Source organism: Protopterus annectens, chromosome 10.part0 (genome assembly GCF_019279795.1).
Source record: "Protopterus annectens isolate FY-2018-M chromosome 10.part0, PAN1.0, whole genome shotgun sequence".
In the NCBI taxonomy this organism is placed as follows: domain Eukaryota; kingdom Metazoa; phylum Chordata; order Ceratodontiformes; family Protopteridae; genus Protopterus; species Protopterus annectens.
The window spans coordinates 1,712,184,093-1,712,197,278 of NC_056744.1; the positions used below are offsets into that span (position 1 = coordinate 1,712,184,093).

A 13,186-nucleotide genomic window follows, 5' to 3' on the forward strand; every position below is an offset into this window, starting at 1 on the left:
TTGTCCATCCTGGGGAGGGGGGAAATTGTGCTCCCGATCATCTGATTGCTTCAGTATAAGTGGAGGCTTGCATGTTCACACTGACTGTCCAACCAGGAGATGCTGTCTTCAAGATATCTAGCTGGTGATGGTGGTTTTAGGGTTTGTTTTAAGCATGCACAATGCATGGGGAGAGCATACAGTGCTCCTGCAATGATATTGGTGTCCATGTCAGCCACCGGGGATGGAATTAAGGCCATTCAAGGGGAAATCCCCAATGGCTGTATGCATAACAGATTATGCAATCTGCTCTCACCCACAGGTGGAAGGGGATTACGTGATAGTAAGGTTGATGGTCAGAAATTAGAAAAATAAAAAATATAAACAAAAATAAATGTAAAAAAAAAACTGAATAATGGACCACTTTTTTCATTCATTGCTATGTAGAAAAGTAATTTTATACATTGCGCCTACAAAGTCCACACACAGAAACTGAAAACCTGTAAAACAATATACACTGGCCATCTAAATTTAACCCACAAAACATTAAATACAGTCTTATTAGAACAATACATAAGAAAATAAAAAGTAAAACAAAACCCAGACCATGCCTGCTTAATGAGCAAATTGCATTACTGACAAAATGTGATACTAGCTGTCTCAGTAATAATAAACTCTAAAAGTACAGCTGAAATATAAAACTAATAAATCTAATTGGCTAAAAGAGTGCAGAGGGTGTGGGTGGCAGGAGTACTGTCAGAGAATGTTAGGGTGTCTGTAGTGTCCTGCAGGGCTCAGTGCTGCAACCACTTTTGTTTGGTAATTTGTTCTATGTCCTGAGCATGGTCATCTCCAGGGACTATGGGATGATATTACATATTGTCAGGTAGTCTATTTAGGTTTCCAAGCCATTTTCAATTTACGTAACCTGGAAAAAAAGGGTTTGTACCCCCAATTTCTATGACATATCAGTAATTCCATCTTATACTGTTGACTGATCAATGGTCAAAGGTGATAAATTTTAAATGGGAAGTATTTGTCCACTTTGAAAATAAATGGAAATAATTGGTTTAAGGAAGGCCCTCTTTATTTGTAAGAGGCAGGTAGAGTATAAAAATAAGGTTTGAAGATCTATTTTAAAAATGAGGTAAAAACTATTAAATGTGAAGAAAAAATGTGGTTACATCAATGAAAGTAATGTTAAAAAAAATCCCAGAAATGCACTAAATAAACATGCACAGTTGTGTATCAGATTTAACAAATTTGTATTTATTGTCCTAGACAGGATGATAACAGACAAAAATGGAGGAAGCGGAGAAACAGGACTTGAGAATAGGAAATTGGTTCAGCTACTATGCATGTGCCGCGCAAACCTTTCAGTGCATGCAAAACCAAAATTAAAAAAAAAAAAAACGGTATCAACACTGATTTTTGCAGAAGGGCAAGCCCCATTACATCCCCTGTCAATTATATATATTAACTCTGACGTTGCGCAATGTCGGGGAAAGGGTATATTTCACAACCTTAGAACTATGTTGTCTCACACATCTATTGACCATCTGTGTAGTCAACTAAATTTTCTGTTCTGAGCAATCAGGAATCACACTAACTTTTTTCAAATAAGACCTGGATAATTAGATGGCTGTTTGCTATTCATAACTTCACCCCAGGCTTGACTGGCCAAGCCCTTTGGGAGGTGTAGTATAGAGCAGGAACTAGCAAGGGGTAATAGTTGCAAGACTCAGGGGGGCCTTGAACTTCCTATGAATATTATTATAACACCACTAAATAGTAAAGTAAGTCAAATAAATGCACTTTCATCATAAGAAAAGAAAGATTACAGTTTCGTTCAACTGCTAGTGGGGAAAAAAGACACTCAAGTCCAGCCATAAAATCCTATACATATAACTTAAATCCCTGTTTAGCTGAGGCTTTCTGAGTGAATGCAGCCGTGATCAGCAGAGTCTTGGGGAATGAATGCAGCCCTGTTCAACAGAGACTTGGGGAATGGATGTAACCCACGTAAGTAAATGGGAAACATGCATATGAATTCATGTTGGTTAAGTCACAGTTTAGTAGAGTAAAATAGGAGCCTGACCTTTCTTGGGTTTTGGAGTTAAATTCCCATTTTATTGTCATTTATTTTTGTAAGTTTTGTGTTAGGCGATCAGGTTTTCTTTTGTTGGATTATGTTGCATTTAGTTGAAGGTAGGTGTTTTGGCAAGTTGTGGTTTAATATTAATTTTTGGATAGCTGTATGCTTTTATTTTTTGAGGAGAGACGTATAATTGTATGAATGTACAGGTAAGGGTGATTTTTCCTATTCCGGCACTTTTGTGAGATTTTTTGAGTTAGTACATATTTTGACAGACTGAGATACGTGTCTGTGGGCTCCCAGTATTTTAAAATAGCCAAAGACAAAAACAAACTTGTGTTTATAATTGTATATGTGTATGTTATCTTTCTTGTTTTTATCTTACTTGTTTTGGTTTTTTTTTTTTTTTTGGTGTACAGTCTGAATTTGAAGAGGCAGCAGACAGAAAGATACATGCACTCTTGAACAACTTTACTTACCAGAGAGTAAAATAAAATTGTTGTAATTCTGACTGCCTAGCAGAGACATAAGACATTGTTCGTGAGATTCTGAGGAAAGTGGATGTGGGGTTGTTAGCGTTTTCATTGTGTCTTTAGAAAACAAAACCGATGGCCATGGGGACTGTCACCCCTTCCCAGTATTATTTCGGAGTACGACTGCATTTTATAGTTTTCTAATCACACCATGCTAGAGCGCCTACTGCCATTTTCATTGTATTTCCACTACCTTTTAAAAATAAAATTTAAGGATGTGCCATTTCCATACTCACTTATATAGTTCAGAAAACAAATAACGGTGTATTCAGTATTGATATGTATTAAAGTAACCATGCTATTTGTATATCTGTTTGTGTGAATATTCTTTTCAAAATAATAAGTTTAATTACTGTCTATGTATGCAGAAGTAATCATGATATTTTTGCATCTCAGATTCTTGTTTCTTATGCTTTCTTCTTTCTCTCTCTTTTTTTTTTTTGCCTGTAGGACAAAGTTAAAAGAGCCTTGTCATCCATCAGATCCAAAGTTGGTGCTTTAAGAAATGTACGAAAGAAGAGTGAGAAGGAACTCAAAGTCACGCATGTACGTAACTGACTGTATTTTGTTTGTAGAGCTCTTAAATACAAGTAGCTATGGGAAATGCCCAGTGGCGTCTGGTTTGTATTTGCCTCATATTATTTAAAAAATAATTTTTGTGGCATGTGTGTTTAACAGTTATTGATACAGTAGTGCCTTTTTTTAGACAATCCCAAATTGGCAAACCTACCAACATAGAATAATCAGCTCAACAGAACCTCAAGGTGTTACTGCTCAATGCCAGGAGCCTAAATTAAAAAATAAATAAATAAGTACACAACCTCCAAGTCCTCCTCTCACTTGAATATAGACTTCTGTGCAGTTACAGAGACGTTGTTTAAAGTGGCAGAGAATACCCCAACAGTGCAAGGCTTCAGTGCCTTCCATGCTTTCAGACCCATAGCTGCAGAGACAAGGGCTAAAGGCGGAGTTATCTCAGTGCACTCAATGTACACTAATAATAAGCACAACTCTAGGGTGGTCAGACAAGATGACGTGCTGGAGGACCTTCAGGTGCAGATCACAACTGACAAAATCTTATTCCATATCCTAGCCAGCTGTAGGTCAGCCTCCTGTCCCAAAACGCTCCCAATTCATATGCGGACCTATTGGAAACAATTACTGTTGAACCTAATACTCTGCTCATGGGAGACTTTAATTACTCCTTTATAGACTCTGAATCCTAAACAGCCTCAGATCTGCAGGCACAGAGGTTCCTGGAATTCATAAATACAAAAACCCTTGACCAAATACTAAATATGCCCACTAGAAGCTCCAACATACTGGACATCATGCTATTAAATATGAGAGAATGCTGCACCCCCTAATGTCTCCTTCCCAATAAGGTTTGACCATTAAACTATCTTCGTCAAAGTAAAAATCAACTTCATAATTCCATTAAAGAACAGTAGCTATTATGAACTATTCCATGACAAATTAGCTGTTATTCAGTGATGGTTTGTCAAAATTCAATGCTCCTCCAAACCTAGAGAACACAATAGCCAATGATGAATTGCTCTCAGAAACTCTGTACATCCATGTCAATAGCTGCATAGAGGCTGCTGTACCTACAAGACATAAGCCCAGGAATAGCTTCAGAAAAAAACTGCCATGGTGGCATCCCAGTTTAAACAGGATATATAACGAAAGGGAAAAAATGGTAAAAATCAGAAAGTGTATTTTCCATAAAAAATCACTCCGTCTTATTTCAGTAAATAGGAAACTGAGAAGGTTAATTAGGTTAAGCAAAACCAACTTTAAGGGTAAGATATCCTACATGAAAGATAACCATAAGGCCTTCGACAGACAAGTCACAAACCTCAAGGACAGCCAACTACAGTGAGCTGAAATGGTGGCTAATGGTGCCACATTCACCAAGCCTGGTGATATATGAGAAAACCTGTTAGCAGACAAATTCAGTTCCACATACCCCAATCATTCTGCAAAACATACCGTCAAACATAATCCCTCAAATTATAACTGAAGAACATGTACTAGGTGCACTCACTAAAGCCAAGGACAGTACCTCAATGGGCCCTGATAACATCCCAGGATGCCTCCTGAATAGTCTAAAATAATACTTATTAGGACCCCTGAAGTCATTAGTTTATTGCAGTCTTAAAAAAGCATTTATGCCACATGAACGGAGGACTGCAGTGGTCGTCTCCCTTCATAAGGAAAGACCATTAACAGCTCCTGAAAACTGCAGATCTAATAGTCTGACTAGTCTTATTTGCAAAGCCATGAAAGAATTATTATAGTAGTTATCAACAAGGATATAGGAGACCGCCAGACACAGGCTCTATCTCCGTTTGGCTTTATCAAAGGAGGGCCATACTTACTGAACCTGGTGGACTTGAAATTGTCACTTAGGCAATGGATGAGCGGAAAACAGTGCATACTGAAATAATGGAATCCAGCGGATGTTTTATAGATCAGATGCAGTTTATTTCACACTTTCTTAGGAGCTGAAATCTACTGAGTTCCAGTTGTAACTGTAATCCAATAAAAGGTCTCAACTTTTATAATGCAAAAAAGCTTCATTTCAGCAGGGAAGGCTGACCAACAACACAACCAAAAACATCAGAGCCAGATAAAAAAAATGCAGAGTAAGTGCCTTTGCCCCATAAGCATCAGAAACTTCATCAGCGTTGCATCAGCCAGGTCCTTCCAGCAAAATAAATAATTCTCCATTAATCAGCATTCATCTAGATTATTTAATTAATCATAAACATAATAAAAAAAGACCAGTGTGGTAAAAAACTGTTAAACAAATTTTATTTATACGGATCCCCTACACATCACTGAATTGCCACTTATCTAAAACCCACATTAATGAGCCGAGAACACCCACAGGAACAAAACACCAGCCGCTTGGAACACTGACTCAGAACTAATGGTAAGTAAGCGGTTGGCCAACCAGGAGGAACAGTAAACTGGAACAAAAGACAACACACCCACATGGGGCTGTGCCCCCCCCCCCCAACAAAATATTCCAACTCTGAGATCACACTGCAGTGGCGGTAAGGGACAAAGATCTACATGCTGGTTGAGCAGTTATTTACCGTTAGTTCCAAGTCGGTGTTCCAAGCAGTCGGTGTTTGTTCCTGTTGGTGTTCTCGGCTCATTCATGTGGGTTTCGGGTAAGTGGTGATTCAGTGATGTGTAGGGGACCCAGTTATACATACATGTATCAATCCATCCAAAATTTGACTGTAATTCAAAGTACAATTAAAACATATATGGCAATGTAAAATAATAATGATAATAATATTGATAATTATTATCAATCACTGTTACAGTCTATTGGCCCTAATTTTAGATATACTCTCAACAGACAGAGTTATTGAGCTGGAGGCTGGCAAGCTTTAAGCCTCAATTGCCAAATCAGTTGTTTCAGTTGTAATACATTTTGTAAATCACCTCCCCTTGAAGAACCTAATACTCTTGTCAATTACAAAAATATAAATTTCTTCAAATTCTTACAAGTGACCAAGTGCTTATAAACGGCATTTTTGGAGTGATGTTTGTAGTATCATACAGGTTTTCCCTCATACAGTTTCTGGGCCTACTCTTACTGCTGTACATGAGCTATATGTGGCAATGTAAACTACATAGGTGGTATCACAGTTACATTTACCTACTCTTGCTGCTGTACATGAGCTATATGTGGCAATGTAAACTACATAGGTGGTATCACAGTTACATTTACCTACTGTTACTGCTGTACATGAGCTATATGTGGCAATGTAAACTACATAGGTGGTATCACAGTTACATTTACCTACTGTTGCTGCTGTACATGAGCTACATGTGGCTACGTAAACTACATAGGTGATATCACAGTTACCTTTACCTACTCTTACTGCTGTACATGAGCTACATTTGGCTACGTATACTACATAGGTGGTATCACAGTTACATTTACCTACTCTTACTGCTGTACATGAGCTACATGTGGCTATGTAAACTACATTGGTGGTATCACAGTTACATTTAACTACTCTTACTGCTGTACATGAGCTACATGTGGCTATGTAAACTACATAGGTGATATCACAGTTACATTTACCTACTGTTACTGCTGTACATGAGCTACATGTGGCTATGTAAACTACATAGGTGATATCACAGTTACATTTACCTACTATTACTGCTGTACATCAGCTACATGTGGCTACGTAAACTACATAGGTGGTATCACAGTTACATTTACCTACTCTTACTGCTTTACATGAGCTATATGTGGCTATGTAAACTACATAGGTGGTATCACAGTTACATATACCTACACATACCAGGCTGTGATAGAACCCCTGAACTCACAGATCTGAACCTTTGTGAATAAGTCTGCAATATTTACATCTACCACATATTGTCATATGGTGGACATGATTTGTTGGACATTCCCCTAGTCTCTCCCTTAATCAAATTCTTTATACTGAAATCCTAACTAACCCAACCAGCTGTCCACCACTTTTATTTCCATGTTAAGGCATGCTGGGTCTAATGGTTTTATTTGTTGAACACATCCCTACCTGAGAGTGGTGTGTCTTTATTTGAAAAAGGTTTTCATTTTGTACCAAACTTTAGTGTGGTCATTGACAAATTATTAATTCAGTTGAAACTATACATTAGGTAAATGGAGAATGAAAGGTTATCCATATTTGTGCTCAGAAGCAAACCTTAAACATTAAAGCTGTCACTGTAAGAGTATACTACATGTCATATGCTATAAAATAAGTTATTTATTAGTAACTGTGCTAGAGTTAATATAGTACTGTGCTGCAAAGAGATTTTTAAGGAAAGGTTGTCAATATATGTGAACTAAATGTTAAAAGGAGGAGTGTGCTTTTGCCCTCTTCTAATTCACTTGTAGCCACATTTGAGGGGCTATGTGACAATAAGTTTAAACAACTTTACAACTATGGGGGGAATTCATTGACAACTTATCAGTAGATGAAAGGCAGTTTTAAATTATTTAAGGAAGGATAGAAGTTTAAGAGTAATGAAACCTGACAAAGGCAGGGGATAGTGATTATGAACAGTATTGACTACTGTTTTAAAATGTTTTAAAATGTTTGAATTATTATCAGATGAACTTTCCTACAAGTGTGTCAAAGAATGAAATCAGCGTAGGTGGTTTCATTTTGAATGGTTTATTGTTTCAAGGATCAATTGACAAAATAAATTTTGAGTACTTAGTGGTGACTAAACCATTGATCCCCCGCACGTTTTGGTATTCCAATGATACATAAAAAACAGCTGGATCTTCCTTTAGACCCATAGTAACAGCTATGGGTATGAAAGTGAATCACGTGGAAAATATATAGATAGGTTTTTAAAAAATGTTTAGAAAGTTTACGCCGTGCATATTACAGCATTCCTGGCATTTACCATAAAACCCAAAAAAGATTTCTTTTGATGAATCTCTTTTGTTTGTTACTATTGATGTGATTAATTTATTTATGGTTATCCCTCATAATGAAGGGCATGACTTGTTTAAAGAATTTTTGATATGTCAAGACTCCATTTTAGCTGCTGAGATCTTTGTTATTGATATACTACTTGATATAGTACTCTACAAGACTTTCATCATCTTTTGAAAGAGAATATTTTCACCAAGTGTCAGGGAGGCTATGGGAGAATCACATGCTCCCATATACGCCTGTGGAGTCTTGGCAGAGTAGGAGAAATGCTAAGTTTTTGTTCTGGTTTCCAACCTTTGATTCACGCCTATTTCAGATTTTTGGACAATATTTTAATTCTATGGAAGGGTAGTGAAAATGAATTAACATCTTTTAGTTCTTACTTGCAGACAACTACTCATTTTTTGAAGTTTACTTATCAGGGTAATTATGAGAAAATTGATTATTTAGATGTTATGATAAGGACAACTATCTGAAAAGGTTTACTTTGACTAGTTATAGTAAAAAATACATTTTCAGATTTGTATTTACATTTTGAGAGTTGTCACCCCTTTCACCAAAAGAGGGATCATTGAAGACCAGATGGTCCAACTATCAGGCATGATCACAGTGGAAGAAACTCTTTAAAAAGAATTGGACAACTTATGGTGTATGCTAAGAGACAGAGGATACCCCATAATTTATTACACTCTGTCAAAGAAAGTGTTTTAAAGAGTAGATTTGCACCCTTATTAATAGATCTTGAACAAAATGTATGTTTTAGGAAGAAGTGGATTTCTTATTGACAAAGATGAACTTGGGGGTACGGTCTCACCCTTTGTTGTGCCCTTTAACGATTAAATCATTAAATATATTGAGGCAGTTAAAAACTTAAGGAATTTTGTTTTTCCCAGAGAAATAAAAGAACAATTAGGTGGACAGCTGGTTGTGGTCTTTAGTAAGGGTTTCAGTATAAAGAATTTGAGTGACAGACCAGGGGATTGTCAATAAATCATGTCCACTGTATGAGTACATGTGGTAAATGTAAATAATACAGAGTTATTCACAAAGGTCCCTATTAGTTGAGGGGTTCTATCAGAGCCTGATATGTCTAGGTAAATGTAATTATGATACCACCAGTGTAGTTTACATAGCCATGTGTAGCTCATGCAAAATATTCTACATGGGGAAAAAAAACAACCATAGGCCGAGAGATCATATGAGGAAACACCTGTATGATATTAAAAATATGATATTAAAAATATCAGTCCAACACCACACTTTATAAGCACTCTGTCACTTGCAAGAATTTTAAGAAATCTAGATCTTTTGTAATTGACAGAATATTAGGCTCCTCAAGGGGAGATGATCTAAAAATGTATTAGAATTGAAGGAACTGATTTGGCAATTGAGGCGTAATGTGTGGCAACCTCCAGGTCTCAATGACTCTGCGTCTATTGTGCATGTATTAAATATCAGTGCCAATAGATTCTTAAAGAGTATGATAATAGTTTATCAGTGTTATTTTTATTTTACATTGCAGTATGTTTCATTTGTATCTTGAATTTAAATTAGTATTTTGGATGGATTAATATATGCATTTACATATATATATATATATATATATATATATATATATATATATATATATATATATATACATACATACATTTATATATATATATATATATATATATATATATATATATATATATATATATATATATATATATATTATGTATCTGTTTTGATACTATTTTGTAGAAAAAAACAGTTGGTATAGCAACATACTGTGCAAGCCTTGTTTTTAACAGTTGTTTTATTGTGAAAACAAACACAGAAACTGAATAAAAAATGAAGTCGTGAACTAGTCTCCCAGACCCACTTCAACAGTATTCACAGAATGATTGAAGGATGCAGCGATACAATAAAATCATTTTATTAAGCGATAAAAACACTGGTAAAATAACTGATATGCACTTTCATTTAATAAAGATCAATTTTGATTGGTGGGCAATTATTTAAATGGCAGGAAGGAGTTGGTCAATACAACTCTGATGAAGTCCCTGATGCTTAAGGTTAGAAAGCACTTAGTCATTTGCACTTGTTAAAGTTTTCTTTTTTATCTATCTGTGATGTTTTTGGTGGTGCTGTTGATGTTGCCATTCAGTACGCTCTGCTGAGATAAAGTCTTTTGCATTGTAGAAGTTGAAATATTTTATTGGATTGCAGTTAAAAATGGAACTCACTGCATTTAAGTTCCTATGAAAGCACAACATGAACTGCATCTGATCTGTAAAGCGCCCACTAGATTCCATTATTTTGGTTATTAGTTGTTGCCATAGTGAGTCGATTCTTGAAAACTGTGCATACTGTCTACCTAGATCTGGTTATGGCATTTGATACAGTACTCTACTCAGGCATTGTCAACAAACTTGCAGAACTAAGTATATACCCTTTATAACACACTGAATGCCTAAATGGCTCACTTGTTGGACCCAGGAGGTTAGAATGACTGAGGACACCTCCACAAAGAAGCTAGTCACCCTTGTGAAACTGTGCTTGGCCCACTCCTCTTTGCCATCTACATCTTGGGTGTCAAAGCCAATGCCAAAGGCCTCTGGCTAACCAAGTTCACAGATGATTGCAAACTGGGAGCAATCATTGAATCCCCCAAGATGAGAGTTACATAGGGACCGATTTCAAAAGACTTACTTACTACAGTGTATTACACCAGAGTAAAATCACTTACACTGAGAACAGGTCTTTTGGAATCTGGCCCCTGTGTAAGCCTGTTTAATATATAGGTCTTCAATGTAGTAAGTCACTTAAGCTGACAGCAACACTTTTGGAATCTAGCCCATAGGGGGGTTAACATTTAGCTTGCATATTTTTTTTCTGTAATACCTGTGTGGTATCCTACATATGCATGCTGAGATATAGTTTCTTGTTCCAACTTTTCTAATTCTGACAAGAGTTTATCCAAAATAACCTTGAAAAAATAATTATGCTACTGCTGCTGGATCCAAGTCTGATTAAGTCTTGTTGGCTATTTACTGTTGAAATCTATGTCTGGTTATAATACAGGGTTCTACATAGCTGCACTTACAGTCTGTTTAAGACGCAGAACCTTGCAGGGTGATGCTGATGAGAAAATATACTTTGCAGCACAGTACTATATTAACTCTAGCACAGTTACTAATAAATAACTTATTTTATAACATATGACATGTACTATACTCTTACAGTGACAGCTTTAATGTTTAAGGTTTGCTTCTGAGCACAAATATGGATAACCTTTCATTCTCCATTTACCTCAGAACCTGAGTTCTTACATACCCTAACACAGCTTGGTTTTAGTCTTTATACTGTTCTTCTCATGCACTAAAATTTAGATCCTGTTTTTCCTCTTAATGTCTTTTTTTGGATTCTGTAAAGAAGCATTTGTGAGGAAGCTCTTTTGCTGATGCTTGTGAGAAAGCATGTAATATTTACTTTTTAGAGTTGTTTTCCTGCTGATATGGAAGCATCTGTGAGAAAGCATGTGCAAATTGTTTTCCTGCTGATAAGGAAGCATCTGAGAGAAAGAACGTAGAAATTGTTTTTCTGCTGATTTTGTGAAAACCACGATCATTCATCTGTGAGAAAGTATGTCATACTTTCTTGCTGATATTGTGAGAAAGCATACAGAATTGTCTTTTCTGATGATTCTGTGAAACATGCCCATTAACAGATATTCCTCGTTTTTTCAAACCACCACTTATTTTAGTCAGGTTTGTGTCATATAGTATGGATGCTCATTTTACATTGCTAAGCACTATTCCTACACTTAAGCAAACTTTTATTCTGTGCTTTATTTTTAGCATAGTTACAGCAGAATTGATTTCAACCTTTTATTCATTGTTTAGCACAGGTTGGGCGCCGGGCTGGCAACTCGACACTGTAAAACTGTGTCGGGGCGGCACAATGGTGCAGCGGTTAACGTTGTCGCCTTACAGCAAGAGGTTCTCCGGTTCGATTCTTGGCTGGGGTGCCTTCTGTGTGGAGTTTGCATGTTCTCCCTGTGTTCACGTGGGTTTCCTCTGGGTACTCCGGTTTCCTCCCACATTCCAAAGACATGTATCTGGAGCATTTCTCCCCGGGCCTCCACTGAAAACAGGCTCTGTGGAACCTAGTCGGACATTCCCGGTCAACAAATGTTAAATAAATAAATAAATAAAACTCCACTGCCAATCATGAGCGGACAGGTGATTCACTGTGATGACCCCTAACCGGGAAAAGCCGAAAGAAGAAGATTCATTGTTTAGCACACTCTAACAACCTTATCCATTATTTTTCTTTAACAAGCATATCACCATTAAATACCATTCTACACAACTACATTTCCACTTGGCCATTACAATACATTAACTAAAAACTCTGCTCTGTCCACAAACCTATAAAAACTCATGGGCATGGTCTGTACTCATACCATGTTGCTAAGGCCTGGAACTCCTTACCTGTATCAATCAGGTCAATAACCTCCCTCCAGTCCTTTAAAGCCATTCTGAAAGACTTCCTAGCCAAAATCTGGATATGTTCTCACTCAATCCCAGGATAAGCTATATCAGTAAATATGAACAAGTACCTGTTCATACCTTAAACCTCCTTACCCCCCCCTTCTGTTCTCACTCAATCCCAGGATAAGCTATATCAGTAAATGTGAACAAGCACCTGTTCATACCTTAAACCTCCTTACCCCCCTTCTGTTCTCACTCAATCCCAGGATAAGCTATATCAGTAAATATGAACAAGTACCTGTTCATACCTTAAACCTCCTTACCCCCCTTCTGTTCTCACTCAATCCCAGGATAAGCTATATCAGTAAATATGAACAAGTACCTGTTCATACCTTAAACCTCCTTATTCCCCCCTTCACTCATTTCCTTGCTCCAGTAAAGGTCCCCCCTTACTCTCTATCTAAATATGCCATAACTCTGTATTTCTCCTACTTCATATTGTAATTCCTGTTTGCGTTGTACTCATTTATTGTTAATTTCTCTAAACTAGTTAACATTTCCCTAAATATTAAATCGCTCTCATACAAGTTGCATCTATTCTTAACTGTTTTCATGTTATGTCTAATTTGATTT

At 36.7% G+C, this 13,186-nt stretch overlaps 1 protein-coding gene across 1 annotated transcript in view; it reads left to right on the top strand.

The window, feature by feature from the left end:
- LOC122813947 (zinc finger protein 85-like) overlaps window positions 1-13,186 on the top strand; it is a 269,454-nt gene that overhangs the window by 24,619 nt on the left and 231,649 nt on the right. Inside the window, exon 2 of the mRNA XM_044086492.1 lies at window positions 3,058-3,153. Within this exon, the coding sequence (XP_043942427.1) occupies window positions 3,058-3,153 (96 nt within the window). The remainder of the gene's footprint in view (window positions 1-3,057; window positions 3,154-13,186) is intronic.